Source organism: Lipomyces japonicus (assembly GCF_038497905.1).
Source record: "Lipomyces japonicus strain CBS 7319 unplaced genomic scaffold V1514scaffold_28, whole genome shotgun sequence".
Lineage (NCBI taxonomy): Eukaryota > Fungi > Ascomycota > Lipomycetes > Lipomycetales > Lipomycetaceae > Lipomyces > Lipomyces japonicus.
Window position 1 is genome coordinate 14,856 of NW_027117840.1, and position 27,933 is coordinate 42,788.

The 27,933-nt window shown below is 40.0% G+C and overlaps 10 protein-coding genes across 10 annotated transcripts; 5 read left to right on the forward strand and 5 right to left on the reverse strand.

Annotated features, from left to right (window-relative positions):
* The first annotated feature begins 428 nt into the window (after window positions 1–428).
* On the forward strand, window positions 429–2,224 carry V1514DRAFT_333289 (aspartate aminotransferase). Its single transcript, XM_066928013.1, has 3 exons — window positions 429–726; window positions 783–873; window positions 928–2,224. Exons 1-3 carry the CDS (start codon window positions 625–627, stop codon window positions 2,031–2,033), a joined length of 1,299 nt encoding a protein of 432 aa, XP_066782465.1. The 5' UTR covers window positions 429–624; the 3' UTR covers window positions 2,034–2,224.
* Window positions 2,068–4,134, reverse strand: V1514DRAFT_333291 (SART-1 protein). Its single transcript, XM_066928014.1, has one exon. It carries the CDS (start codon window positions 4,084–4,086, stop codon window positions 2,209–2,211), a length of 1,878 nt encoding a protein of 625 aa, XP_066782466.1. The 5' UTR covers window positions 4,087–4,134; the 3' UTR covers window positions 2,068–2,208.
* A 144-nt stretch (window positions 4,135–4,278) lies between these two features.
* Window positions 4,279–6,272, forward strand: V1514DRAFT_333292 (Leo1-like protein-domain-containing protein). The gene is made up of 3 exons (XM_066928015.1): window positions 4,279–4,651; window positions 4,704–5,004; window positions 5,052–6,272. Exons 1-3 carry the CDS (start codon window positions 4,392–4,394, stop codon window positions 5,820–5,822), a joined length of 1,332 nt encoding a protein of 443 aa, XP_066782467.1. The 5' UTR covers window positions 4,279–4,391; the 3' UTR covers window positions 5,823–6,272.
* Window positions 6,273–10,128: 3,856 nt separating this feature from the next.
* V1514DRAFT_333307 (FAD-binding domain-containing protein) lies at window positions 10,129–12,205 on the reverse strand. Its single transcript, XM_066928016.1, has one exon. It carries the CDS (start codon window positions 12,130–12,132, stop codon window positions 10,618–10,620), a length of 1,515 nt encoding a protein of 504 aa, XP_066782468.1. The 5' UTR covers window positions 12,133–12,205; the 3' UTR covers window positions 10,129–10,617.
* A 389-nt stretch (window positions 12,206–12,594) lies between these two features.
* Window positions 12,595–14,446, forward strand: V1514DRAFT_333308 (uncharacterized protein). The gene has a single exon (XM_066928017.1). The coding sequence runs from the start codon at window positions 12,707–12,709 to the stop codon at window positions 14,231–14,233; it is 1,527 nt and encodes a 508-aa protein (XP_066782469.1). The 5' UTR covers window positions 12,595–12,706; the 3' UTR covers window positions 14,234–14,446.
* Window positions 14,447–14,531: 85 nt separating this feature from the next.
* Window positions 14,532–17,170, reverse strand: V1514DRAFT_333309 (uncharacterized protein). The gene is made up of 2 exons (XM_066928018.1): window positions 17,004–17,170; window positions 14,532–16,865 (listed from the first exon to the last, which is right to left on the reverse strand). Exons 1-2 carry the CDS (start codon window positions 17,037–17,039, stop codon window positions 14,619–14,621), a joined length of 2,283 nt encoding a protein of 760 aa, XP_066782470.1. The 5' UTR covers window positions 17,040–17,170; the 3' UTR covers window positions 14,532–14,618.
* Window positions 17,171–17,236: 66 nt separating this feature from the next.
* V1514DRAFT_333318 (ADP-ribosylation factor family-domain-containing protein) lies at window positions 17,237–18,606 on the forward strand. The gene is made up of 8 exons (XM_066928019.1): window positions 17,237–17,429; window positions 17,502–17,533; window positions 17,598–17,701; window positions 17,775–17,814; window positions 17,869–17,934; window positions 18,029–18,308; window positions 18,362–18,413; window positions 18,471–18,606. The coding sequence occupies exons 2-8, from the start codon at window positions 17,515–17,517 to the stop codon at window positions 18,477–18,479; spliced, it is 570 nt and encodes a 189-aa protein (XP_066782471.1). The 5' UTR covers window positions 17,237–17,429; window positions 17,502–17,514; the 3' UTR covers window positions 18,480–18,606.
* V1514DRAFT_368512 (BCS1 N terminal-domain-containing protein) lies at window positions 18,499–20,211 on the reverse strand. Its single transcript, XM_066929907.1, has 2 exons — window positions 19,983–20,211; window positions 18,499–19,908 (listed from the first exon to the last, which is right to left on the reverse strand). Exons 1-2 carry the CDS (start codon window positions 20,127–20,129, stop codon window positions 18,610–18,612), a joined length of 1,446 nt encoding a protein of 481 aa, XP_066782472.1. The 5' UTR covers window positions 20,130–20,211; the 3' UTR covers window positions 18,499–18,609.
* Window positions 20,212–20,316: 105 nt separating this feature from the next.
* V1514DRAFT_295775 (eukaryotic and archaeal DNA primase, large subunit-domain-containing protein) lies at window positions 20,317–22,116 on the forward strand. The gene is made up of 3 exons (XM_066925423.1): window positions 20,317–20,619; window positions 20,675–20,867; window positions 20,946–22,116. The coding sequence occupies exons 1-3, from the start codon at window positions 20,457–20,459 to the stop codon at window positions 22,021–22,023; spliced, it is 1,434 nt and encodes a 477-aa protein (XP_066782473.1). The 5' UTR covers window positions 20,317–20,456; the 3' UTR covers window positions 22,024–22,116.
* On the reverse strand, window positions 22,083–23,816 carry V1514DRAFT_295778 (chaperonin 10-like protein). Its single transcript, XM_066925424.1, has 2 exons — window positions 23,303–23,816; window positions 22,083–23,234 (listed from the first exon to the last, which is right to left on the reverse strand). Exons 1-2 carry the CDS (start codon window positions 23,418–23,420, stop codon window positions 22,318–22,320), a joined length of 1,035 nt encoding a protein of 344 aa, XP_066782474.1. The 5' UTR covers window positions 23,421–23,816; the 3' UTR covers window positions 22,083–22,317.
* Between the last annotated feature and the right edge of the window lie 4,117 nt (window positions 23,817–27,933).

Consider the following 27,933-nt stretch of genomic DNA (forward strand, 5'->3'; position numbering starts at 1 on the left):
CTCGGCTTTACCCGGCCTTCGCTTCAACCACGTTACGTGTGAGGCTAGCCTAAAAAAAGAGTAAAGTGATCATCTTTTTTGTTCCTTTGCACATTATTATTAATATGATACTAGTGTAATACATATTTATGAACATCTGTGTAATTATTCCATCAATGGCTATGCACTAAAATGTACTATAATTACTCGAGTTCTTTTTTTTAGACAATCGTGAGTTCACACGCCTTAGTAATTTTAGGCTAGAAATCGGAGTAATCCGGATGTTTCGCCAGCTGTGTATGCAAAAGAAGAGTTATGCCACAAAGCGTGCTTCCGAGTTCATCACTCATCAGGAGTCGTAGCATAATCCAGAGTTGCTACGGGCCTTTTCACCTGTTTCACATATATGGCATTTTTCATAAGCAAGTAAGGAAGCCAATTCTTACGGAGGATGTAGATGTCGGGACTGATATTCGTCGGCGGAAACCGGACCACCGGGATGTGAATTGTAAATACCCCGCCATCCCCATCGCCCGGGTAAAATAAAATGGTCTCGGCGGTCCAGCTCTAAACGTATAAATAGTAAAAAATTTAACGACGACTTTGAGGAATATATTGTTTGTCATATCCTACACTTAAAGAATTATGAATTCTATTCTGTTGCGGACTTATTTGCGCACTCGATCTACTACGGGAACGCCTGCTTCGACTTTTAACCTGTTTCGGTCAACTCATACTGCATCAGTTGTATGTTCATGTTCACGAGTTTTTCTGTAAACATTGGGCAACTAACTCGTATATAGTGGTCTAAGGTTCCCCAAGGTCCTCCTGATGCAATTCTCGGAATAACTGAAGCATATAAAGCTGATACATATGCCGATAAAATCAATCTTGGTGAGTATCAGCTATATTGATATTGCATTTCATCATTATTTATTTGTTTATTAGGCGTTGGCGCCTACAGAGATGACAATGGAAAGCCGTACGTGTTACCGTCTGTAAAAGAGGCAGAGTTTAGACTTCTCGAGCAATTGCTAGATAAAGAGTACGCTGGAATTTCTGGCGTTCCTGCATTCACAAAACTTGCTGCTCTTCTCGCGTACTCACCGGATTCGTCCGCTATTAAAGAGAATCGACTTGTAATCACTCAATCAATTTCTGGCACAGGTGCCCTTCGAATTGGTGGTGAGTTTTTGGCTAAGTGGTACCCACACGGTAGAACTATATATGTTCCCAACCCAACATGGGCAAACCATGGTGCCGTGTTTCGTGACTCTGGTCTTGAAGTCAAGTCCTATCGCTATTATGACAAAGATACGATATCTCTTGATTTACCTGGTCTTTTAGAGGATCTCAGTTCTGCTCCTGAAAAGTCGATTATCCTTCTTCATGCCTGTGCACACAACCCCACTGGTGTTGATCCTACTCCCGCTCAGTGGCGTGAAATTTCTAAAGTAGCAAAGGATAAGGGTCATTTTATATTTTTTGATATGGCCTATCAAGGATTTGCTTCTGGTGATGCTGACAAAGATGCCTTTGCTCTTCGTTACTTTGTTGAACAAGGTCACCAGCTTGTTCTTGCTCAATCGTTTGCCAAAAACATGGGTCTTTACGGTGAGCGTGTCGGTGCTTTTTCTTTGGTTGTTGAGTCTGCTGATGAGAGGAAACGCGTCGATTCTCAGCTTAAGATTATTGTAAGACCGTTATATTCCAACCCTCCCATCCATGGTGCTCGTATTGCTGCAGAGATCCTCGGAGACAAAGATCTTAATTTTAAATGGCTCTCTGAAGTTAAAACTATGGCTGATCGCATTATAGAAATGCGTGCTTTATTAAAAAACAAACTTGAACAGCTTGGATCTAAAAAAAATTGGTCGCACATTACGTCACAGATCGGAATGTTTTGCTATACTGGACTTACGCCCGAACAGGTGGACACGTTGAAAGATAAGCATTCCGTATACCTAACTAGAGATGGTCGTATTTCTGTTGCAGGAATCACCTCTACGAATGTCGGTCGTCTTGCGGAAGCTATTCATGATGTCACTAAGTGACTTCTGGTCACGCATTATTGACTATTACATTTTACCGGTGTCTATTATTAAGTTCGGATGAATTCGATTGTCGGTATCTGTCATATTTCGACTATGGATGGATTGATTATCTTCATCCGTTCAATTATATAAATTTTTTTTGTTTTTAACTTCATTAAAATCCAACACACAAGCTTTAAAATATATGACCACTTTCTTTTTTTCTTTCTTCTTCAATTCGTCGAAGTTTTTTCTCGGTCTTCGCTTTTCCGGAGCCTTTTCCATGAAATTGATGCGAAAGATGTTTAAATGCTTCCTTCTGTGTCATTGCCCTTCCAAACTCATCTTTGTATTCCAGTTTTACATCTGGTTTATAGTTTTTAAAGCGCTTGTTAGCTTCATTTGCTGCATCTATTTGTCGAATTTGGTTTTCTCTCGCTGCTGCTTCTTCTCGTTCTTTCTGTGTCAACCCGTCGTATTTGCCGTTTCTGCGGTCTTCCTCTCGTTGCCGTCGTAAATCTAGTTCAGCTTGTATCTTTCGCTTGTGCATTTCAGCTTTCCACTTTAAGTTGGTGCGTTGAATCCTCTGTCTTTCCTGTTCATTAGAACTCGCCTCCTTAATTACACCTCTATTACGCAGTAAAGCCAGTGTATCTCCTATTCCTATTGACTGAACAGCCGCTGTTTCTGCTAGACCAGTAGCATCATGAACTGATTCTTCATATTCTGTAGCTTTCTTGATTTCAGTTTCTACAATCGGTTCATCTTGCTGGTCATCTGTAAGAGGTTTCGATTCCTCTAGCAGAGCATCTTTCACGGCATCTTCCCCCAGAGATGAAGATTCCATATAATTTGTCTCCTCTACCCTCAATAAATCGACAAAATCCGTAGTATCATCAATAATAAGTTCCCCTGATTCATTCGATTTGTAACTCTCAGAATCAATTGGTAGATATTTGATGTCATTGGCGAGATCTTCTGGGGTGGAAATATCTCTCTTGCGTTTGATCTGTGCCAAACGTCTTTGCTTTGACAACAAATTTTGAAGATACTCATCATCCTCGTTAATATTATCTGGCACAACTGTGGATACTACCCGAGTACGTTTTTTTGAACTCATTCTTTTAGATTTGCTCGGCTTTTTTATCTTTATTGGTGCAGAGGGCATATAATCAGAATCTGCCCCAGCTATAGAAGACTCCAATGAAACAACGGTTGAAGGGCTTACTAGTAGCTCTGGCTTATTGTTTTTTGGCTGCACGATATCTTCAGTCCCGATAGTGAAATATTTTTCTTGCGATTCATCGTCATATTTTCCTAAAATTTTGCCATCATCGTCTTCTTCTAAACCAGTATATTTCGCATGTTTCGTGCGATTCTCTCTGTTTTTCGTTATTCGTTCTTTGTCTTGGATTGATGTTGAAATTAATACATCTTCCTCTTCGTCAAGAACATTGGAATCTTTAAGAGTTAAGATTAACTCATTACCTGCCAGTATATCAGTCGAATCATGAGCGACTTTAAGTCCCTGAAGATCATTGCTGGAATATTCTTGATTAACTTCATGATCATCACCTTCCTCCTCGGGAATTGAAATCACAGACTTCCTTAGCTTTGTCTTTGTTTTTTTTAACCATGCTACAGCATCTTCAGGACTATCTTCATCTCCTTCGCCCAATCCCCTGCCCTTCAGAAATTTCAGTCGTTCTAGCCGTTCTTTAGCTGCTTTGATACGAGCGCGAGCAGCATTCTGTCGAAATGTTTGCTGCTGATGAGAAACGTGCGCAACATAGTTCGCTGCCACAAGTAAATCGTCATCTGCTGGTAAATCTAAACTTATTTGCGTTTGCTCCGCAGTTATAGGTATAGGTTTCAAACCTAATGATATTCTCCTTCGGTTGGTCTCAGCTAAGGATAGCGATTCATCTTGGATAGTTTGTGGTTCTTCTGAAACAGGAATAGGTTTCAAGCCTAAAGAGGCTCGTAATCTATTTGTTTCTTTGATTGATAAAGATGATTCGCTCATAGCACGAGTTTTGTTCACGATTAAATGAGGACTGGTTTTATCAAACATTTAATTTTGTCGTGACAATATATAAATTACATAATCAAATTAAACGTTAGTTAACTAACTAGTTGAGTCAAATTAGTTAGTTAAGTTAGTTAGTTAGTTAGTTAACTAACTTAACTAACTGTCAACAACAGGGGGTACGTACCGAATAAGCTATGTAATACATTCATTGTACCATATGCAGAAGTATCCTAGATAACTATAAAAATACTATTTACTTCGTTTTTGATATATGCAGAGACGCAATTACAGACGAAAGGACTGATAAGTTTTTTTTTGTTAACACGTCAACTTGAATATCTGTTATTATGTCAAATAATTTAAGAGATCAAAAGAATGATCTCAATGGGCTGTTTGATGAAGATGAAGATGAAATTTCCTCTGTTAATTCAATAGCTGCTGATAACAATGATGTTGAGATGAATGATGCCGATAATTTGGAGGATAGAAACAGCTTTGTTGAAGATGAAGATGAAGATAGGAGATCCGTGGGAATGGATGAAGAAATTGATATTTTTGGTGCCGGTAGTGATGCTGACGAGGAGGAAAATACAGCAAATCAAACTTCGTGAGTCTAGTTTTTTTGAGGGATATTTTTTTAGCTATTAACTTATATTTAGTTATTTGAATGATTATGATGATGAACAGAGGCAAGAAAAGCCCGAATTCGAAGAAGTCGATATGCAAGAGATGGAAATTACTATGCCTCGTTACCTTGCCCGACATTTAGCTCCCAAGAAACTTGATCTTCTGCGTGTTCCAAACTTTTTGAATGTAGAATATCCTGCATACGAACCAGAAAAATTATTGGAACAACTTGATGCTGGTGAAAGTCATACCGCAGAGTTTAGGCAAAAACTTCGAGCTGAGCTGCAAAACACTCTTCGCTGGCGATATACGATTGATGACAAGAACCAGTTTGTAAGTAACAACTTTGCTTGGTAATAAATTTTCACTGACCAAAACAGAAAATACAATCAAATAGCAAGATTATTAGATGGTCAGATGGTTCGTTATCACTAAAACTCGGGAAAGAAATATTCAATATAAAAGAAAAGATAATCGACGATACATATGTAGCAGTTTCTTACGAGCAACATGAAATTGTGCAATTTCAATCGAAGATTAATAGTAGTTTCACTCTGGTGCCGACGTCTATGTCATCTGCAACGCACTTACGTCTATCGAGTGCAATAACCAAAGGACAGGTCAAAACCAGAAATGTGCATAATATTGCGACTACTGAGGATCCTGAGAAAATGAAACGTGAGGCCGAGAAAGTTGAGGAAAGTAAGATTAGAGCGAGGAAAAAACTTGACACCAAGCGACGGCAAAAAGAAAATCGATATGCATATAATCGTGATGCTTCTATGACCGGACCCCAGAAGTCTGACAACGAACAGGACTTCACAGGGATCGGAGGTCACGATGTCTATGAACGAGACGATTTTGTTGTTTCTGATGACGAAGACGAAGAACGAGAGCGAGCAGCTAGATTAAAAAGAGTAAAGAAGCAGGGCTCGAATAAGTATCGAATAAAATCATCCAATGAAGAAGATGAAGATGAAGAAGACGAAGAAGAAGACGATGATGATCTTTTGGATGACTCTGAAGAACCAGATGATGATTTGGAAGAAGAGGCTCGGTTTACAGATGATGGTGAGCTACAAGTTCCAAAGCGCGGAAAAGATTTAAAGAGACGTCGAGGTAGTAAATTGCTTGGTGAAGAAGTTGAGTAGTTTAAAATCTAGAGAACCATCTGCGAGTAACTCGCTATTGAATGTAAGTTTCAATGGACAAAATAGATTTCATTTGTTTGACGTCGTATATTGCTAAAACGTGTTACTTCCTTTTTTTCGTTATTTCTGCATCTTTAAAAATAGTTTGACAACGCTATATTTATCTACAAGACATAAGAAGACAAAACTTCGATATAAGCAAGAAAAAGAGTATAAAGAGTACGTTAAAATATTGCGCATATAATATAAAGCCTTATCAGAGATCTTGACTGCAGTTCCTATGCGAATATTAAATGCGGATAGCATCTTTTGAAATTCAGCAGATTTAAATGTTATGAATTTATTTAACTGATTAATGGGTGGTGGCATTTAGTCATACTGATTAATGGGTGGTGGCATTTAGTCATGACCAAACATTGTAAACTGTATTTCCGCAGATTTAGACGCCATACGCCAGTCAAACGAGAATAGTTCTTTCACGTGTTTATATATTAAAAAAATTAGTTTAGGCCTGCAGACCCGTAATAAACCGTCACTGTAAGTATGACGGACCAGTTTACTAAACGTGTGAACAATCTTGTTTTTGACATTTCTAAAACAAACTCTGAGAGAACTTTTCTTCGAAAAAATACTACTCCGTACACCTGCAATATATACCTTAAGCTTTGTTTGGCCTCATCAAAGGTGTTATTCGCTAACGTTTATTGGCTCGAAAAATTAATTAATTTATCGATTGTCAAACAATTTTTTGTTTTTAAAAAATAACTATAGATATACTCTCAACGAACGAGTAAAAAAATGTATAAAAACCAGGGGTGCATCTGCAAAAGTGTAAAAACGCACAGAGCTTTTTTTCCTGTTCTTGTTTACATAATGCCGAACTGCGAGGGGCAACAACAAACAGTTTTCCCTTATCCATCGCCCTCATCCACGGGAGACGCTCTTTCAAACCAGAACGCATGCATCATGCTCAAGATAGATATTTCCAACAGTTTTTTTTGAAAGAATCAGCGGGCTTCATGTGCTTCTGGCAAACTTTGTACATAATACTCGAAGTTTTGGGGAGAGCTTCAAAGAATATATATATTCAACGCAGAATTCAAAGTGAAGGTATGTTTGTGTTGATTTAATATGAACAATGGGTTGACCGAAATAATGGTTTGTAATGCTTTGGGTGCACAACGTGAAACTGATTGGTTTTATGCTTACACTTACTACGTTGACTTGAATATGATCATCAAGCGCGTAGCAAGCGACAAGACAAGATTTGGTCACGGTTTGGCCACGGTTTGGTAACAACGGCAGCCGTCTCGATACTGAGATAATTGTCACTGTTTGATACAGATATCGCATGTCATGTTAATGGAGTGGAGCGTCGAATATAAGCCGGCCAATCAAAGTTTTTAGAATATATAATACTCGAAGCATGCACTAAGCTTAATAAATCGGGGGGTGGGAGGGTTTGATATGTATTTTTTAACGAAAAATTCCAGAGTTAAAACTTGAACGTTAGACTTATTATAAGTTTTTGTTTCAAGATCAAATTTATGAGGGTGGATAAAAGCGCGTTTGTTTTGGTCACAGTTAGCTGAGTTAATGCACGACACCGCGACCAGGCGATTAAGAGACATTGTGCACGTTATTGACACTTGTTTGCAAGAAATATCTAGCGGTGAACTTAGCGATTGACGTTATGAAATTTCGGTATCTTAGTTTCCGCTATTTCTTTAGATTTATATTTTTTGTTTTCTCCCGTGGATGCCATATATTTTTGGACCCCAGGTACATATTTTTACGCACATTTCAAATTTGTCCGCGATTATGGTCCCAGTTACGAAAATGTCATTGACATAATCTTGCTTTGTAAGGTTTTTTCATATGAGAAACCTTTATGTCTGAAGGTCTGATTCATGGTGTGAAAGTATTCTTTGTAGACGGTGTTACTTGAAAAAGGGTGAGTTGAATTTTTTTTTATTTTTATCGTGACCTAGCTGACGATGTTTGAAGACTTTGTTTGATTGGCTTGAGCAAAACGTGCTGGGACAGGTTACTCTTTAATTTTTATTCTAGCAAACTGTCGATATGCCTTACTTTGGCATGATTGCCTTTGGAATTAATTACCCTTATCGGATCGGATGTTCTAGACAGAGCATGCTCCGGTTTCGATCAACCATCATTGAGACCAGTTATTCAATGTATTTTGGGCGCAATGAAAACGTATATATGATGAGAATGTGCAATAGTCGTATCATGGTCAAAGTATTGATGTACAAGCAGAGCATGTTTTGATTTCGGTAAACCGAAGTAATGCACGGTGACCGAGATCAGGTACAAATGTGTTCTGTACATCAGGATGAGATGTGGAGCACGTTGTTGGTAGTTGACGTGCCTTCTCGGGGAGGTTCATACGCCGACACTGGCTGTGTGAGCAATAACCGGTCAACTATCTTGAGCGATACACTTGTCAGTCGTATTGTTCGGGCTGATGTGTGACAGTGTGAGATAACGCACGCTTTGATTACGGGCGATCGATGAGGCATCGACTTGTTTTATTATTATTACATGACGCATATTGCTGAAAGTTAGGGTGCCTTCTGGGGGAGGGTTCACGCACCAACGTGGATATGCAAGAATTTTCTAACGTTCGGTTTTCGGTCATCGGCGCTTGAGAATGAAAATGCCAGCGTTTGAACGTGTTATTGTCTGATTTACTGATGAGTGTGGAGTGTAAGGTGCCTAAAAATGGGATGACTGCACTGATTTTTAACTAACCAGAACAGGGAACTTGACGATAAGGTACCGGAGTTTAGTGGTGCGCCTATCATTGATGATCTAATGGCCGAGCAAAAATCATTGCAGAGAGACAAAAAAAGCGATACCACAGTGACGTATTATGAAAAAGATTGTAGAATGGACCATAGATATTTTTGCATTTATATATTGGCCGGCACATACAGAAAAGTTGCCGAATGTTTAGTTTATTATTACGTTTTCGATATCATGATTTATCCACCAACTTTTCCGCAAATTATACCTTGAACGATACCTAGTTTGCACTATAGCAGAGGTATATTTATGACAAGGATTAAATTGTTATTTACCCGGTTAATGAAAGCTGAACAATTTTTAGTTGGAAAATGCGGGTCACGGCTGTGGTATATGGTTGGAGATCTTTGCAGTACTGAGGGGCTATCTGTGCAATTCCTTATATGATTTGACGGTATTGAAAATGATCTGCATCCTAATTTCCTGAAGAAATTTTTGACGCTTGATGTCAATATTGGACTCGCTGGGTTAGTTCTCAAAGTTTGCGGTCAAGTCTTGATTGATTTGTCTGCGCCGAAGGGATGAGAGTTCTGAAAAAAATTTCATAGAAGAGGATAAGATTTGTGAAAAGGAATTGTTTTGCGCGTAGGTGCCGTGGGTAACTGAAAAGTTTGAAATCCAGTCATCATAGCATATGTAAGTTTCTGCACGTAGATATTATTCATTTCCTGCAAAAACTTGTTATCGATCTTATAAATATATAGTCATCTATAATGCAAGCGTGATATGTAATCCCAAGTATATTTTGTTACATGATCGACCACCATAGGTACAATTACAATTAAATGAGTGCATGAGACGTGAAAGGGGAGATACGGAATGCAAAAGAGCGACGGACACTACAATTCCCATTCACCAAATCACGAATATTATAACAAAATTTGGGGACGTTGGATCAGTACGAACGTTGCGAATGTTTTCAGGCAGTGTGACATACCATAACTTCAGGGCTTGTGTATCGTGCGTAACTTCTTTATCACCATAATAAAACAACTAACGTTTTGCTACCGAACAGCTCACCATATAAATATTACATATATTATTGGCATGGTGTCAGAATTAACGGTATATCACCTTCTTACATAGCGATATCCAGATTATTATTATAACTATAGTACAATTTTACAAAAACACGGATCCGCCATGTAGTACGCTCTCGGTTTTGACTTGGGGGATACGCTGCATTATTAATACCGCACTGAAGTCGCATGTCACCCATTTTGCAAAATCGATGGATGAAACGGAGAGCTAACTACATTCGGTGCAAACTCCCTTATTTCTGCAAATTTTTTTTTTTTTTTTCTGGCAAGATTCCGGAAACACAACGAGGCGTATTATTTTATGTCCTCGGAACTTCCACTCTGCCACGAAAAAAAAAATTATCTATATTACGAATACGAACACGATTTCTTACGGTACTTCATTACAAATCAACTTTTTTCTTTCCGAGTTCATCACGAACACAATTACAAAAAAATATTTTTTTTCTTCCACTTTTCACTTGTATTTGAACTAAAATTCTATGACTATCATAGTAATTTCATGATGAATAAATAAATTAAAAAACATTAATCCATGTCTAAAATTCTTTTTAAATATACTTAAATTATAAAATCCCACCAAAATAATAGTACAAAAAATATGCGCGCAACACCATGAAGTTGAAAAAGCATTGGTTCAAAAAAACATTATATCCCGTTTTCTCATCTATGAAATAGGAAAAAAAAAATTTTTTTAATAAAATCAACATCATAAAAAAAAGTAACGCTAAAAAAAACGTTAAACTACGCACATCAAGTGCTAAATGAATAAAACCCCGATACATAAAAGTTAGATGAGAAACTGGAAAAAAAATGAATACCTTTTTAAAATGCTTCCCACTGATGAAAAAAAAAAAGACCCCCTTTAAAAATAAAACCAAAAAAAAAAAAGTATAAATGGAAAATCTAAATTAAAATACTATGCAAAACTACCAACCAAAGTTCTCAGAGTAGAAAGAAACATTCAAACCCTCCCAAAGCATCTCAGAGCAGGCATTTCTGGAGTCACGTACAAGTGGGCCAGGACCACAAACCGCAACGGCCACCCGGGATCCAGGGCCGGCAGCAATGATAGAATCCTTAACGTACTTCTTAATATCAGGACGGCCTTGTTCAGCAGTAACCCACACCTTGAAGTCAACGTTATAATCTTCTTTAAGGTCAACCCACGAAGTAAAGTCACGGGATGGCACGACCCAAAGGAAGTCAACATCAGGATTGGCACCAGCGTAATGACCATCAGCAGCAGAAAGCTGAATAGCTTCAGGGTAAGCATAAGAAATGCCGGCACCGCCAGCAAGAAGGATCACACGATCATAGCCATCAAACACTGGTGGTGAACCATAAGGACCGTGGAAGGTAACCTTGTGCTCTGGAGACTCAGACAAGAACAAGGACTTGGAAAAGCCTTTGCGGGCTCTGATGATGAGATCAAGATTGTTCGGATTGGGTGGAGAAGCAATGGTAAAAGGGTGCGCCTGCTGACGGGCAAGGTTGGCAATGCTAATATACACGTACTGACCAGCCTTCCAGTGGATCTCTCTGAAAGTCGAGTTAACGTTGAGAGATAACTTGACAGTGTTGCCAGAAAGAATTGTGGTGTGAGCAATGACATGATGCGCGTTCTTGAAACGGTTGATTCTGTCCCAAACAAAAATGACGGCAGACGCAATCACGTAAGGACGAACACGTTCAAAATGGAAGTACAACAAAGGCAAAATGGCAACAACCAAATACACGTGCAAGTACAAAAACAACTCATAAGTCTTGTTTCTGAGCGGCGCAATGGACGAAATCAAAATAATAACGAACGAAATGGTGGCCAAAAGAGCGACAAAGATGGTGGTAACGTGGACCATGACAGAGATGGGGCAAGCCAGAGAATAGAAAACAACATGCAAAACGGCAGCAGACGCAACAACCCGGCCGGCGTGTCTATGCAAGATGTTGTAGCCTTCATGAGACCAGCCAGTCCATTGCACGAGCAATCCAGTCTTTGCACCGAGCAAAAACAAAATGGGCATGTTAGTGACAGCAATAAAGCCGAGACGGTCACCAAAAATGGTGACATGGCGAGTGGAACCGTGGAAAAACAAGTAAAACGCATTCAATCCGAGGTAAGAAGCGATGACAAGCGTGGTGCCGTAGGACTCGGAGTACCTGCCCTTGGGTTGGTACAGAAGCACGGAGCGAACGCGCCTGTAGTAAAGAGTGAACTTGGACGGCGCCTTTGCGGCCTCACCGAGCAACGGTTGCTTCTCGCCCCGGGGCTTTCTAAAATGCAAGTTATAGAAGTAGGAACCGGTCAAAAAGAGGAAGATGAAAAGAAGCACCAAGTTGTAGGTAGGGGCGAAAATTCTGGAAAACCCGGTGCCTTCCTTGATAAAGTCGCCATCCCTGTTAGGAGACAACGGAGTCGGGATCTTGTCAATGAAGAAACCCATTGCAGCAGGAGGATAAGGAGGACCGATAGAGGAGTGTGGGTTGGTTGCAGGAGCGCAGGAGTGCAGGAACGAGCGAACTGGGAGGAAATTAGAAGAAAGCCGGGAAGCGGCAGGAAGAAAAGAAAACCGAGCCAGGGCAGGGGGGCAGGGGTTAGGGTTTTTTGTTTGGCAAAGATAAGTCTGATCGAGATTATCGCGATTACGAGATGAGTAATGCCGCTGCCGCCTTATTTGCTGGTTGCGGTTGCAAGTGCACAAACCGCGCAGGCATGCGTTGCGGGCGGACCGGTCGAGACCAGGTGGCGTTATCTTGCGCCATTTGCCCTGGCCCTGGCTTTAGCCCTGTCACCTTGCCCTAAATTTGACGTAAGCAGTTATCACGTGCTGTGTGGTGTGACACCGTGCCGGGTTTTTCTCTTTTTTTTTTTTGCCTGCCTGGGGTGATAATATAATTAATGCGCTGCGTCTTATTCGCCCGCGTCGACGACCACCACCCAACCGCATTACCAAATCACTTCTACGTTGGTTCACCGCTCCTGCGTGCCACAATGGCTGGCTCGTTATAGTATCATTTATGTCTGGTCACGTTGCAACTTCCTGTCGCGACGACGACGTCGTCATCGACGACCCTGACGAGCCGCCAGAGCTCGAGCCCAGCTTCCAACGTCAACTCTGCATTTCTCCTCCCAAGAATCACTCACTGCTGTCTCAGATGCTGCTGGCTTCTCCGTCGTGTTCTGACGGCGGCGGCAGTTCGTCTGGCCGTGATCATCTGTCTGACTCTGGCGACTACACGTCTCGCAACACGACCCCAACTCCACCGCCTCAATTGCAACTGCAACCGGCATTAACAAAGGGCATTATCCGTTTCGTATGTCCCCTACAGCAACAGCAAGACGAACAGCAACAGCAGCAGCAACAATTTCAGCAGAAGCTGTCAATCAAGTTTGCCTGTAACAACAAATCCAACAAACAACAAGGCGAACTCGAATCCCACATCTTCCACCCTCAACCTCGACGCATCTTACGTGTCGACGGTGTCTTGTGTAAGGAACGTCAGATATCAACGCTCAGCGATGAACCTAACGATGATGACGGTGACGATGACTATGACGACAATGGGATTGACAATTATGTTGAAAATGATGATACCGATAACGCTAGCGACTCGACTCCTCATGCTCGTCCTCCTATTCCCACAACCCCGACTCGAGCCATGTTTTGTCATCGTGTTGTTCATCCTGTTAATAATAATCTGATCATAGATCATGATGATGGCTATTCTTCTGACGAAGACCTGGATTATGACGATGAAGATGAAGATGAAGATGAAGAAGAAGGCGATGAAGACGACGAAGACGATGAAGGCGACGAAGACGATGATGACAATGACGACAATGACGACAATGACGACAATGATGATAATGACGAGGTTCAGGGCCCGATGGCTCCACCCGAAAATATGGTGCCTGATCCGTCCGATTTTGTCTGTGGTACTCTTGACGAAGACAGGCCTATTGAAATCGCATATGTATCCGCTCTCGAAGAACAACATGCTCGAAATAACCGTCACAAGGTGTGTCCTCAAGATTTCGATCCTACGTTTCCAGAAGATCGTAACGACGATGAGGACGATGACGACGACGAGAACTGCTCCTCTGATTCGGAATCCGATCAGGGACCCGCCAGTCGTCGCCCGCCGTTAGTCAAGATCGTGTCTTCACCAGGGCCTTCACGGAAAAGAAACGGTGGTCATGGACATGATTTGTTTAGGCCGGCCGCGGCTGTTGTTCATCCTGCTGATTTTGCCTTGCGCTCAACCAGCTTTCAATATGATCGCTCATTAATCTTCTTGCGACCGCGAAATGACCGCGTAAGCAGGCAACGAGGCGCGATCGACATTGTCAAAGGCTTGGAACGCAAGAACAACCGTCGCAGGGAAAAACGTATTAGCCAACATCAACATCAACATCAACATCTTCAACATCGTCATCAACATGACCGTCTTCCTGGCGAAGGCGTGGAGAAAATGCGTCAGCTTGGTATGATTTCTGTCAAGAAAGACGACAATCCGTATTCGGAATGGATGCTTTCTGTTTAATCCCCACTCACATTTTACATATATCCATGACATTAATTTTGTATTTACCGGAGTTTACTAAAAGTTAAATTTTTATTTGTTTTATACATATTTCATATATTTTGTTGTTTTAACGTTGTTTTATGGAAGGGGATACCGGCGCACTTCTTTTCTTACGCCTTGTATTATATATCTTTTGTGAATACATAGCTACTAAATTATCAAGATTAAAATTTTCTTTACAATCTGCAAGATTTTGTGTCATGCGTTGGCTTCTTTTCAATCTTTGTGGCCAGTGCAAGTTTGCAATTTTATATTTGGTTGAACGAGTTGTAATTAAAAAGAAATGTATACATTGCTTATATATCATGAGGAATAAAACGTACTACAACAAAAGTATGCTTCCCTAATCCTCCAGAACCTTGTTCTTGAATGCCTCGTAATCGGGCAACATCCGCCGCAGTCTCTTTTGCAACTTCACACGAATCTCATACTGCGTCTTGGTTTGCTCAATCGTGGCTCGCCTGCGCTCTTCGTGAAGCAACTTGTCCGTCTGCTTCTGTTGTTCATAATCCTTATCCAACAACGGCACTTCAACTTTTCTAAACGCACGCTCCAAATGATCGATCCGCTTGGACGTAGCCCGTAATCGATCTGCCACGTCCTTCGTTTTTTTCTCCGTTTGCTCAATCTGCACTTCACGCAATTTTTGCGTGTCCATGGTCTCGATACTCTCCTTGTCAAGCTTAATGCCCTTAGAAATAATCTCATCTGCCAACTTACGTTTTTCTTGCTCTTTAATTGCTTCTTGCTCACGTCTAATCCGATCAATCTCACGCTTTCGCAATTCTTCGGTAAGCCTCTTTTGTTCCGCAATCTGTTCTTGTTGTTGACGAAGTGCCCGCTTCTTTGATTCATCTTCCTCACGTTGATGCAAAATCGTTTCTGCCTTCTTGGCACGCTCTTCAAGCACATGTCGTCGTGCGAGCGCGGCCTTGTGTTCGTTCTCAGCACCCACGATCGCACGCTCGATCGCAATGTTCTTGGCCGCCTTGCGTGCTTCAACATATTCGTGGTCAACAACATTAATCGTGGCAAACAACGTCTTGCTCAGCCGGGAAAGCTCGGTTCGGACAATGTCAGACGGCGTCGGTTGTAATTGTATCACGCCACCATCAGCTGCTGCGGCCTTGGACGAAGCATAAACGTCAGATTCAAACGTGATTGAATCACCAGCATGGTCAACTTGAATAAACAATTCGCCCTTCTTGCAACCGTTCATAATAAACTTTTCAACCTCGGTTGACGAAATTTCAAAAGGTGCCGGAAAGTTGACAAGCTTAAGCACAAAGTCAAACTTAACCACGTCATAAACTTGTGACAATTGCTGAAACAAACGGGTTAAAATGACCTGATGAAGAGGCTGAATATATCGAGCAAGTTCAGGATCGTTTGCAATCTGTAAAATAATTGGTGATACTTTTTTGCAAATACTAAGCGGATGGAAGTCAACTTCCAAAATATTGTACAAATCTCTAATCTCAGGGCTCACACGGGAAAGGATTCCGCGGGACAATACATCTTTAATCAAACTAGCACGGCTTGGAGCCCTGGTCATGCCCAAAAGACTCGAAAGCCTTGAATTTTTGTGCTTGGATTCGTCAACTTCAAACGTACGGAATCTCGATGTATTAATGACCGGGATTGACAATGCTGACAATAAAACCAACGACGCAGCTCTGGTAAAGTCTTCTTCCTTAAGGTTTTTAGCCTGAAACCGAATGTTGTAGTACCTGCTCGTCGCAGCAGCATGGAAAAGATAATTATCAGACACAAGGAAAATCTTGGTCAATTTCTCATAATAGTTGGCCATCATGGCAAGCTTGGCAGGACGCTTGGAGATGGTCAGCAACGTATGAATATCTTCCACTGATCTAAACGCCTCCTGCCACAGTTCAAGTTCCACGGCGGCGTTAAGCTGAGCAAAACGTGTATCAAGATGTCTTTGAAGCGTGTCTGGATCGTTCAAGTTAATGGCATGAACTTGTGACGAATTCTTAGCTGCGGATTGCAAGTGATTGCGCAACAGTTCACACAACCGGCGAAACTCGGTCTTGCGGCTGTACTTCAAGCAAAACTGGAAAGCCTGTGCAGCCACGGTCTGGTACATAATCTCGAGCTTGGCATTGTTGCGCAAGATTTCCAATACGGTACGGTAAGATTCCCATAAAAACTTCAACCACGGCGTAACAACGGCACGGTCGGTGCGATCCTTTGATTGTTCAGTTGACACGGTAGACAACAAAATCGATTCCGGCGTTTCCGTGGCTTCCAAATCTTCAATCTGATCGAGGGTGATCTTTTCGGCTTGCGCCTGAGCTTCGGTAACTTTTGCTTTTGACAGGTCGATAAATTTTTTAAACACGACCTCGATCGAACCAACCGACGTGTTTTGAGCAATATTTTTGTAAGTATACAATCCTTCTTTGGCAAGCTTGCCCTTGCGAAGTTGAACGCAAAGTTCGACAAACAAGTTCATCATTGGTTCCAAAGACGTGATGGCAGTGCTGCGTGTGCGCTTGGAAGTGATAATCTCCCGCAGCATGTTCAATGCATCGGCCGACTGGTCAACAGCCAAAAGCTCTTCAGCTCGCTAAAAACAATATTAATTCCAATTCTTCCATTCAAAAAAAAAAAAAAAAAAAAAAAAAAACATCGTTCGTTAAGATCGTCCCAGAAGCAAGTAAAAAAAATGATGCTTCTAAAAACGGAATTATAAATTTTGTCGTACCTTGAGCACATTTTCAGGACGGACGTGAGGAGCCATTCTGAACGATCTTTTTTAATGCAATTGTCTAACAATGACTTCCTTGACTATCCAAAATGAACAGAAGTCAAAAAGTTAGATCTCAATCGGCGAAACTGTTTGACGAATTCCTTTAAAGATTGTTACAAAATTGTATGGGGCTTTTTTTTTTTGCAATTTTTTTTTTGGTGTGAAAAATCTTGAAATTTACCGTGCGACGGTTATGCCTTTGTTGGTTGTGCTTGTCATTTATGCCATATCTGCCAGCACGCGCAGTATCATTTTTTTGTCCACTACGAACGAACGACACGATAGCAAAAGGAGCACAACGATCTGGGAAGAACTATATATTCACGGCCGACAATCCAATCAATACAATCTGCCGCTTCAAACCCGCTGGAATTAGGATAGGTGAGTTTTAATTTGCGCGTTGGCTTACTACAAAGTTTAACAAGGGGACTAACATTTAGCGATTGCAATAAGATTGATATTCGCAATGTTTATTCTTAATTGGTGTATGTTTTTTGTTAAGCTATGGAAGCGAGTTTTGGACGATTAACAAATGATGCGATTAAACAGTCTACGACGTATTATCATCGTTAGGTTTGCTCAACAAGCACGCAAAATTACTGTTTCTCGGTCTTGATAATGCGGGCAAGACCACATTGCTGCACATGCTTAAAGTACATATTTTTTTGTAAAACAATTCTTAGTCTTGGTTGGTCGGCCGAGAATGTACTAATTTTTTAATTATAGAATGACAGATTAGCTACGCTTCAGCCTACACTTCATCCAAGTATGTTAACAATATGGCTAGCTTTTTCTTCTTATGGCTGACCTCTTTTGACAGCATCCGAAGAACTTGCCATTGGCAATGTCAAGTTCACCACATTTGATCTTGGCGGACATCAGCAAGGTATGATTTTCCGACGGTTTGTTTGTTTGTTTTTTTTTTTTTTTTGCATTAATTATCGGTAACTATTCTTTTTGATAATTTAACATATTATTAGCTCGACGCCTGTGGAAGGATTACTTCCCCGAAGTCAACGGCATTGTTTTTTTGGTTGATGCAGCCGATGTTGATCGATTAGCCGAGAGCAAGGCCGAACTCGATGCCTTGCTTGCCATTGAAGAACTTTCAAAAGTACCATTTTTGATTCTTGGTAACAAGATTGACGCTTCTGGTGCGGTTTCAGAAGAAGAACTTAGATTATCACTTGGACTATATCAAACTACCGGAAAGGGTAAAGTGCCGTTGGAGAATATTAGACCTATTGAGGTTTATATGTGGTATGTATTACATGTCAAATTTTTTGGGCTTGTAATGTGTCTAATAAAAACAGCTCCGTTGTTATGAGACAAGGATACGGTGAGGGTATTAGATGGCTCAGTCAGGTATGTGAATACTATTTTTTTTTACATTTTGCCGCCATCTGACATAGGTTACAACAGTACGTCTAAATAAGTAAATATTTATTTTCTTGTTTTGCAAGCAACCACCTGTCTATTTTTGTAGTTGTACAATGACAACACGTAATATGATTCTTATATATACAAAAAGAAATGTTATTTTAATTTTAATGAAGTTGAGTTATGAACTTTTTAGCAACGGTACCATTTCTATCGCTTTTTCAGGTAAAGATTTATTATACACAAACAATCCTTGCAATTGGGCCGTACTGACAGGAACATGCAATTCATGTACCGCGTTTGCAAACCGGTCACAAGCTTTATGTTCTCCCTCATAAAATCGCAAAAACATTTTCTTGATTTGATATGATGACGCATTGTCAATCAATTCTCGAACGTCAATCCTTCCGGGACGGATCAATGCCGGGTCAAGTCGTTCTGGGTGATTTGTGGTCATGAAAATTATTCGTTCCTCTGATGAAGTCACGCCGTCTAATGAGTTAAGCAGCCCTGAAAATGTCACGCCGGATAATTGATATCCCGATTCGTCTGATTGTTCGCGCTTATTAAACGCGGCATCAATGTCTTCCAATAACAAGATACTGCGATCCGGAATATGATTCATTAAATGATTTAACCTGTCATCGGTCAAGTTTTGCTCTGACAAGTTTAAGATGCAAATATTATAATCTAATGCTCCCGCCAATGCTTGAATGTAACTACTCTTACCACTGCCCGGCGGCCCGTAAAGCAAGTATCCTCTGCGATACGGGATTCCCCTGTCTGCATACCATTTCCCGCTGAACAAGAAATCTTTAACATCGCTCCATATTCGTTCTTGTACGCCTTCATCAAGGATAACACTGTCTAACGATCTTTTCCGCCTTGGTTGCCCGAATGGTCTCCATTCTGGTCCCCATGACGTGTAAATCACAGTTTTGCCTTCTTGTTTTTTCATGGCCATGTTGTTCGCCTCTTCAAGCAACTCCTTGAAAATATCCCGGTCCCTATATAACGTGGTTAACGTTATTGTTTCAAACGGCGTGCCTGAAGTTAAATCCATCAACCTGGCTGATCGCTCCCTGTTGACTTGAATAAATGTGCCCTTGTATCTCAAAATATGTTTGCCCGGACCGGGTACTAAACTAAAATTTGCCGTTACTGACCCATTATCATGTTGCTTGTACGTGGTTTGCACACTTAAATGATGCGAAGACGCATATCTATTTCGCAACCGAATAAACCAGTCATGGATTCTTCCTTTCCGTCGTAGTCCTTCCGTGACTTGATCAGGCACTAAATTAGTTTTGCCTGTCGTGACTGATTCTCTCGCCATCCAATCTAAAAACCAACTGTATGATTTATCCTTCGACGGAATTTCAAGGTCGACCAGAAGTTGCTTGTACAGCAAGGTCGATCCTCTCGTAACCGCTTGCCGTGCCACAGCAAGACCGACGCCAAGTCCCATAAGTCCAAATCCCTATTAAAATCTGTCAGTTTATCCTTTTCATCATGAGTTTTTTTTTTTTTTTCCTGCTCAATTGCTTGACGTACTGCTGAAAAATATGGATTGGATGCTAAAATTCCGGCAATTCCACCACCACCGGCTGCTTTTAATTGAGCTGCATCAACCACCGTAGTTAAACCCCCAAAATCAGGAGGAGCAGAAATAGCACCTTGTGCTATTTCGTCAATCGCCATGTGATATATATATTATTTTTTTTTTTTTGGGGGGAGGGTGTGTTAAAATGAGAGATGATATTGACCATCCTTTAATTTCAATTAATGAACAAGATTTCGACACCCATGCGGCGGTGTATGGGGCTTGTACTTCTACGCGAGCTATTTTCTTATTTACGGTTGCTCAAATTAAAAAACGCGTTGTCGCGTTTTTAAGAAAATCCCCTGGCTTGCAATCTTCACACGCTAGAAATTCGAGTCAATTGGATTGAGCACAACGATTTTTTAAAGACTTTCGGAAATATATACAGAAAAAAATTAAGAAAGCTGAAAGAAGAAGCAAAAATAATGTTTAGAGCACCAAAGAAACGCGCGTTGGAGCGGACAAACTTTGGCAAGGAAGTTGTTCGCGATCAGGATTATCCGGAACGATTGAGTTTATATACAGTTCCACCATTACAAGAAATTACGTTAGATGAATTTGAGATTTGGGCTTTGGATAGACTAAGAGGTAAAGTTATATGTGTCATGAGTTTCATGGCAAATTCTGACGCGTTATTTTATAGTACTCGGTGAAATTGAGAATTGCTTATCGAGGAACAAAGCGCCCAAGGCTTTAGAAGCTGTAGTTAAGCCAATTATTGACAAATACTTATCTCTGTCGCCGAATTCACCATCTGCTAAAAGTTCTATTTTGGATGGGGAACGAAGAAAAGATCATTATTCACATTTCATTCTGAGATTAGCATTTTGTCGTTCGTAAGTGACAATTGCTCAATTTTGCCTTTCGACATATTTTTTTTTAATTAACATTATTTATTATTTTTTTTTATTCAGCGATGAATTACGAAGTAGATTTGTCAAGGCGGAATCGGTTTTGTTCAGGATCAGATATGCCAACGCGGAACCAGCCGAATGGCAAAATCTCATATCACATTATAGTTTTGGCTGGACTCAAGTTTCTGAAGAAGAGAAATTTTCACTTAGGGATGAATTGGTAGTTTCCACGACAAGTTCAGACCACGAGTCATATTTTAAAGTACCGTTCGAACGTGTTCCTGAACTCGTAGCGGACCGACGAGTTTTTTTAAAACATGGAGACGCATACGTGCCTGTTTCGCAACAAATATCATTAGTCCTTGCTGAATTTTCAAGCCGGTTAAGTAAAGCATTAGAACTAACAGCTCGTGCACTTCCCCGCCTTGATGAAGACGACCGGCTGGTGCCAATTTTAAATCATATTTCAAGAGGATTCGTGGCACCAGAATATTTTAGTTCGGATGAGGCCATGTCAGTTCTGGGTGAGACCGTCAAGGCTGTCCAGGTTGACTCGTTGGTATCCCATTTCCCACTTTGCATGCAACAACTTCATAAGGGCCTGCGACGAGATCATCACTTGCGATATTATGGTCGTCAACAGTATGGCTTATTCTTAAAAGGAATCGGCCTGTCTGTGGAGGAAGCATTAATCTTTTGGCGGCAAAGTTTTTCAGAAATTACGGATGAAAAATTCTCAAAAGAGTATCGATATAATGTGCGACATAACTATGGCCTGGAAGGTAGTCGAAAAAATTATCGGCCACATAACTGTGTTCAAATCATCGGCGGCAATCCACCCGGCCCAGGTGACTTGCACGGTTGTCCGTATCGTCATTTTTCTGAAGACAATTTGGTTGCCGCGTTAGGTTCCATGGGAGTGCATGACAATAGTATTTTGAGACAAGTGAAGGAAGACGTAAAGAATAAGCATTATCATGTGGCGTGTACAAAAGTATTCGAGTATACGCATGCGAAGTATGCACCCATTGGGGAAAAAGGTTCGGTATTGAAGGATGAAGCCATTACGCATCCAAACCTGTACTTTGATCGAAGCGTGCAAGTTGCAAAAGCAGCAAAAGCCAGGGCTGATGGTTAGTGGGTAAATATATATTGGGCGTTCTCGTGTTTCTGTCTTAATATTGCTCATCAATAGAATATTAATTAAATTAAATAAATTATTGGCCCACTTAACTACATTGTAAACAACGACATCACCGTACCGCACACCTCTACCTTATGCTTTAAAAAGTATAGCAAAAGTTTGACATTCTTTTACATATTATAACATAACTAGTGATAATTGGAATTTACATAATTCTTTTTTTCCTTTCTAGCCTTAATGTTGATCAAATTATTTCAAAAACAATAACACAAATACATTCCATTATACCTACAATCGAACTTGCCACTTATTGTAATTACCAGACTTGTAACCATCTAATGCGGCATTAATTTTTTCGGCGTCTAAGCCTTCAATTATATTGTAAGGCAATGGTTTCAAGTCACCATTCTCCACCCACCGCGGTAAGGTTTCAAAAAGAAGTTTTCCAAACTCTGGAATGGCATTCGCGAATCCAAACACTTGCTTTTCTTCAAATCCTGCCTTTTTAACTGTGGCAACTGCTTCCGGATCAACAGGCGGACCCGGAACAATTCGGGCAACCGTTCCCTTTTTGGAATTTGAAAGTACCGAAACTGCCAATGATAGGTCAGTGTTGAATGTATCGTATACGTAAACCAAGTCATCGCCCACAATGTCGCGAACCTGAGTTTCAACATTAGATGCCTGACGGTCAATCACATGAGTGGCTCCGTATTGCTTTAAGTCATCATTTCCTGGTACTGACGCGGTGACCACAATCGTTCCAATTCCCGCAATGCGCGCTAATTGAATTGCAAGCTTGCCCGTATTTGTGCCACCGCCAATGATGACAATTTTTTGGGACTTGTAATCAAAATTTTGCGATTCAGGAGTACCCGGAAAAGGAATGTTGAGTCCATGAGCGGAAAACAAGCTATAAGCAGAAGTTGTCACGTTGGTTGGTAATAACGTAGCATCAAGATCACTGGTATCCGCAGGCACAATGGAAGCATATCTTTCATCAAAGATCGTATATTCTTGAAGGCCACCGCCTGCCGAAAGGCCCCTTACAGATTGTCCAAAGATATGCGTTCCGATAGGAAATCTCGTGGCATTTTCGCCTGCCTTCACCACGATACCTGCAACATCACAACTAAGAACAGCTGGCAACTTTGAAACAAACAACAATATTGGCGCATCTCTAATTTTCTGATCCAAAGGGTTAACTTTTGTATTGTCAGCTTAAAATATTCCAATTCGTTGGCACAAAATTATATATAGCCTCTATACTTACGACCAGCAGCGGTAACCTTGATCAATATTTGATTTTTGCCTGGTTCCAAGATGGGAAGGCTCTGTTTTTTAAGAGCAGTCGCAAGATCATTGAACACAATTGCAGTTTGGCTTGTCATTTTTTGCTAAATTATAATAATAAACACGACTTTGTCGAATAGGTGTATTTATATATAATAGATTAATTGAACATTCGAATTCAGGTCTTGAGTAACGGCCTTGTTATTTATATTTGAAAGTCATGCGTCAGCAATGTAAGAAAATTGCGATATAACCGAAAAGTTGTACGGATTGATGATATTTGCCATATATTTCCGCATTTAAACTCCAAGCTGACAAAAATTCCGCAATGGTTGTTAACGAAAGCTGATTTTCTCTTTATACATAGTATATCCAAAATAAAAAAGATGGCCAACGCCGTATAGCATGTTTTGTTTAGATCGGTGTACGCGCTTTCCGAGGAAATAACGCGGAGATAAATATAACTCCGCGTAATTACCAGCTTTTAAAATTTGTTGCCACTTAGTTCCATTAAACTTACAGATCATCGAACTATGAGCGGCTACAATGCTGACTAGAGCGAAAAACAATATGTACTAAACGGCCTGAGTTAAAATTTGTACTTTTGAATCTTTTGAACCAAATGCAGTCACCAAGCTTGGATACATGTGGTTGTATCATGATATTGTATCATCGTATTGTATGAGAATAAATAAATGGGCACATCTTAGAAAATTTGACTTGGGTTTGTATGGAGAGAAGTTTTAATTGATCAGAAGTTTTATTGCATTAAATGTGATATTCTTTTTCTGAGCGTATTCTAAGATTTAATACTACATGTGAAGGAAACAACGCGATGCGCTTCAATTATCTATTGCAATATCTATTGCAATTGCGGCGCAATGTTGCTTCCAATTTCTAGAGTTCTGATTGAGACATTAGTTTTGAGTATGAAAAAGTTATAGAAATTGGTATGACTATGGAAGTTATTTGTATATAATTTATATTGCTTAAGTGTGGTAAGTTATAATTTAATAAAGATAAATTATTTGGTCATCAATCTGCTGGATCGATAATGGACTGCGAAGACCTGCACAATAGTATAGTTTCTTGCGCTACTATTATTGTTTAAAAGAAAGACTTGGTCAGACTGTTTAATGTTGTCGGCCGTGAATAAGTTACAATTTAGTAGTTCATTGGCTTCATATATACTATTTACAACATTGTTACTGAAAAATGGCAAAATACAAGTTACAAAAATTTGTATGACTGCGTCAGCGTTTTCATGGTCAGAATTTCATTTTGCCACGCGGAAATTTTAACGTGCAATCACGAAGACATCCATGATTACATATAATAGCCAAGTAATCAGCGATCCTCTTGACCAGGTCCAATCGCATATAACAAAATTGAGGATTATTCAAGAAATACGGCGATACCCACATTTTCTGTAGATCCTTGGTTCAAGCTATCTGACGAGCTTAAGTTTTTACGGCTCATGTTTCAAGCTGAGGTGGGCATATGAGAATACCATGGATCGAATAATTGGAAAGTTTTGCCCTGTGCTGTATGACAAGAAGTTCGATTTGATCCGGAGTTTGATTGCGCCTTTAAACGGCCAAAACTATTTCGAAATAATGCCGAATGAAATTTTACAGAAGATCACTAAATACATATTGTTTCATAAGCCTGGTCGTCATGCTGCTCGGTTTGTTAGGACTTGCAAGAAATTTCGTGATACGGAACGAGAGTAAAGTAATTTTATTGGCTTGAAAGTTAAAATTGTTTTAACAATCCAAGGCGCTGTCATTGTTGTCCGCAGAGATTTGTAGATCTGGCGTTACAATTGACATGTTTCTAAAGACAGTAAGAATGAATCAAGAGATCAGCACTCGCGTCACAGATATTCGAATAATCATAGATATTCTGGAAAATAGCAGAATTGTAAAATTTAAAGATTACTTTGCAAAAGTTAGGAAGTGTTGTGAGAACTGCAAAAGCGTGCAGCTTATTGTGCAGCCATGAGTATAATAATATGAGCGATTGGGTTTTTAAGAATATTAGAAGACCTGAAAACCTCAGAAAAGTGGTAAAGTGTTCGGTTGTCGGATTATATCACCGGTTCTCGGATGTCCGCTTTATTATTATAGACCATTTAATGCGGTTGCAGAAGCTGAAGCTCAACTCTGTTTATTTGGATTCTGTACCACTCACGGGCGGAGTCAAATGGCGCTTTCATCTGTTATCGACACTGTATTTATCTAATTTGGAGTTTGATTTAAACCTCTATCAGCTGACATTGGTAATGGATAATTTTCAGCTGCTCGATGTGGTGGATGTGACCGGTGATATTTTTGGTTTACTTTGGTCTGTAAACGCAAATTGTGAAGTATTTATACGCGTGAAATTGATCGATTGCATATTTTACGCGAATAATGATGTATTGATGTCAAAACTGAGCTCGCTAGTGATGAAACGATGTGATTTACTTTAATCAATAGTCCAATTAGACCATTACCGCGCATGAAAAAGTTAGAATTAAAGGACATCATAGCTAAAAAGTTAGACGAGGAGAAAATTTTACCCAAATTGTCCAGGTTACCGGATACGGATGGCGTCGGTGTTACAGCCAACGACCAAAACGTTGCCATGAGGGTACAGAACGGTATGCAGTTTGTGCGTCCCCATGAGAAGCCTGGTGAAGTTGCAGACGAGGTTTTGGAGATGCAGAACTACACGCCGCGAATTAATATTAAGTTTCACACGAGCGCAGACGGGCAAGAAATGCAGGTGATTGATAATGAATACGACGACGAAGGGCGACCTGTGTATCGCTATGCAAAACGGAAGAAGACATAATGAGTCTAATATAAATTTCGTGAATAGTTTACTTATGTGGTATCTATCATTATTAGCTCAGAAGTTGATTGACATAATAATTCTGTCACGTGGAAACTACATGATTCAATTCAAGATTAACTCAGAAATCACCGGCCCCGTTCGGCACCCCGCGGCGATGAATTTCAGGGGGAAGGGTCATATGCCATAAACTCTAATTGTCCTACATAAATCGAAAGGGAATGGATGTTTTTTCCTATTTTGGGAACAGACGTACAATGTAATTAATGGATATTGTACTGAATATAATTGATAGCAAATATGTGATATAAAAGCTGCTACAAGCCTAATACAACATTTGTCTTAAATAGCAAAGTCTGACAACCAAAATTCTGAAATAGCTTCTTGAGTGTCGTGGTTCAGCGCATCCAGCTCGTCTGACTTTATCGGGCGAGAAAGCAACTGACAAAGACTTGATAGTGAAGGTGAAACGTTATAAAGTATTTTAGTTTCTATTAACTAATTAATATCTTTTCCGTAATGTAAAATTTAAAAAAAAAAAAGTGCAAACCAAAATTAGAAAGCAGATGACGGTTTGCCGTGATGGATGAAATAACGGCATGTAACAAATCTTGGTCGATTTCTGTAGATTGATTTAATACGACAGCTTCGGCTGCGGCATTTTCGACATGCTTAATATTCATAGTAATAGTACTAATACTAGAATTAATTTCTAACTTTGAATTAGATATTTCAAATTTTATTTTGTCGAAATTTAGCGGGCGGCCGTCGGTGAAGTTGGCTGGAAAAAATTCTGAGCCCAATACAGGAATTATACATATTAATTTTTCAAGCCTTGCAAGACTTACGTATCATGATCGCATTATCGCACACCTATAGTCAGAATAATGATAATAATAATAATAATAATAATAATTATTTTGGAAATGATTAAATTGAAAATACAGAATTTGAATGTTTGAATATTGCTCGATCCAATGCTTGCCCGAATTGATTACCAAAACTACAATGACGATTAAATCTGAACTTGACGATGATTCGATTAATGTTAATAATTTATCAATATTTAAATCATCAACATCGTTAACTATGACCGTCCGGCATGTATTATTAATTGTATTCGCCATCATGATGACGGCCCCAGTATACATGTTTCTGGGTGGTAGAAAGTGTGGGAATTTTTACCCTGATCGTACAGTTATCAAGGGATAGGACCCTTACCCAGATTTAAGAATCTTCAAAAAATTTTTTACATCGGTGTAGTTTGGATTTTTCAACTGCCCGAAGTATAACTGAAATTCGTTGTAACATACTTTGGATGACAGCCTGAATGGAATTTGAGTTCAAGAGTATCAAATTTTTCCTTCATCGACTTGAGAAACTCTATTATTTCCTATAGAAAGGGTCATATTCGGGCAGCTCCGATTTTTCGAATTTCTGTTATCATGAACCACAGGATTGCTACATAGAGGTTAGCGCGTGGCGCGCACGGACCATTACCATGTATGACCAAATTTCAGTGTGGCGCTTCTGTAATGAAAAGCCATCTACGTGGTGGCTTGAAGTTAAACTGTTTCGGAGTTGTCCTGCAAGTATTTACAAATTTTTGCATGTTTTATGTTTTTTTGTGCTCGATGTTAGTATAATTTTATTTTATTTTTTTTTTGGGAAGTAGACTTATATGGTTCAATATAAGAATAAGGGCGTAGACATCTGCGCCATGTTATCGAGAAGTTCAATTGGACGATAACGCAAAAGTCTCTTGTATCTGGC

What these genes read in the sequence shown, in the direction of transcription:
- V1514DRAFT_333289 (XM_066928013.1), top strand. Translation starts at nt 625, where the DNA reads ATGAATTCTATTCTGTTGCGGACTTATTTGCGCACTCGATCTACTACG. An exon ending in CAACTCATACTGCATCAGTT is followed by an intron (nt 727 to 782) that starts GTATGTTCATGT and finishes ACTCGTATATAG; the next exon opens with TGGTCTAAGGTTCCCCAAGG. An exon ending in TGCCGATAAAATCAATCTTG is followed by an intron (nt 874 to 927) that starts GTGAGTATCAGC and finishes TTTGTTTATTAG; the next exon opens with GCGTTGGCGCCTACAGAGAT.
- V1514DRAFT_333291 (XM_066928014.1), bottom strand. Translation starts at nt 4,086, where the DNA reads ATGTTTGATAAAACCAGTCCTCATTTAATCGTGAACAAAACTCGTGCT.
- V1514DRAFT_333292 (XM_066928015.1), top strand. Translation starts at nt 4,392, where the DNA reads ATGTCAAATAATTTAAGAGATCAAAAGAATGATCTCAATGGGCTGTTT. An exon ending in AATACAGCAAATCAAACTTC is followed by an intron (nt 4,652 to 4,703) that starts GTGAGTCTAGTT and finishes ACTTATATTTAG; the next exon opens with TTATTTGAATGATTATGATG. An exon ending in TTGATGACAAGAACCAGTTT is followed by an intron (nt 5,005 to 5,051) that starts GTAAGTAACAAC and finishes TGACCAAAACAG; the next exon opens with AAAATACAATCAAATAGCAA.
- V1514DRAFT_333307 (XM_066928016.1), bottom strand. Translation starts at nt 12,132, where the DNA reads ATGGGTTTCTTCATTGACAAGATCCCGACTCCGTTGTCTCCTAACAGG.
- V1514DRAFT_333308 (XM_066928017.1), top strand. Translation starts at nt 12,707, where the DNA reads ATGTCTGGTCACGTTGCAACTTCCTGTCGCGACGACGACGTCGTCATC.
- V1514DRAFT_333309 (XM_066928018.1), bottom strand. Translation starts at nt 17,039, where the DNA reads ATGGCTCCTCACGTCCGTCCTGAAAATGTGCTCAAG. An exon ending in GTCCTGAAAATGTGCTCAAG is followed by an intron (nt 16,866 to 17,003) that starts GTACGACAAAAT and finishes TATTGTTTTTAG; the next exon opens with CGAGCTGAAGAGCTTTTGGC.
- V1514DRAFT_333318 (XM_066928019.1), top strand. An exon ending in TCTTGGCGGACATCAGCAAG is followed by an intron (nt 17,935 to 18,028) that starts GTATGATTTTCC and finishes ACATATTATTAG; the next exon opens with CTCGACGCCTGTGGAAGGAT. An exon ending in CCTATTGAGGTTTATATGTG is followed by an intron (nt 18,309 to 18,361) that starts GTATGTATTACA and finishes TAATAAAAACAG; the next exon opens with CTCCGTTGTTATGAGACAAG.
- V1514DRAFT_368512 (XM_066929907.1), bottom strand. Translation starts at nt 20,129, where the DNA reads ATGGCGATTGACGAAATAGCACAAGGTGCTATTTCTGCTCCTCCTGAT. An exon ending in CCAATCCATATTTTTCAGCA is followed by an intron (nt 19,909 to 19,982) that starts GTACGTCAAGCA and finishes AGATTTTAATAG; the next exon opens with GGATTTGGACTTATGGGACT.
- V1514DRAFT_295775 (XM_066925423.1), top strand. Translation starts at nt 20,457, where the DNA reads ATGTTTAGAGCACCAAAGAAACGCGCGTTGGAGCGGACAAACTTTGGC. An exon ending in GGCTTTGGATAGACTAAGAG is followed by an intron (nt 20,620 to 20,674) that starts GTAAAGTTATAT and finishes GTTATTTTATAG; the next exon opens with TACTCGGTGAAATTGAGAAT. An exon ending in AGATTAGCATTTTGTCGTTC is followed by an intron (nt 20,868 to 20,945) that starts GTAAGTGACAAT and finishes TTTTTTATTCAG; the next exon opens with CGATGAATTACGAAGTAGAT.
- V1514DRAFT_295778 (XM_066925424.1), bottom strand. Translation starts at nt 23,420, where the DNA reads ATGACAAGCCAAACTGCAATTGTGTTCAATGATCTTGCGACTGCTCTT. An exon ending in CAAGGTTACCGCTGCTGGTC is followed by an intron (nt 23,235 to 23,302) that starts GTAAGTATAGAG and finishes ACAATACAAAAG; the next exon opens with TTAACCCTTTGGATCAGAAA.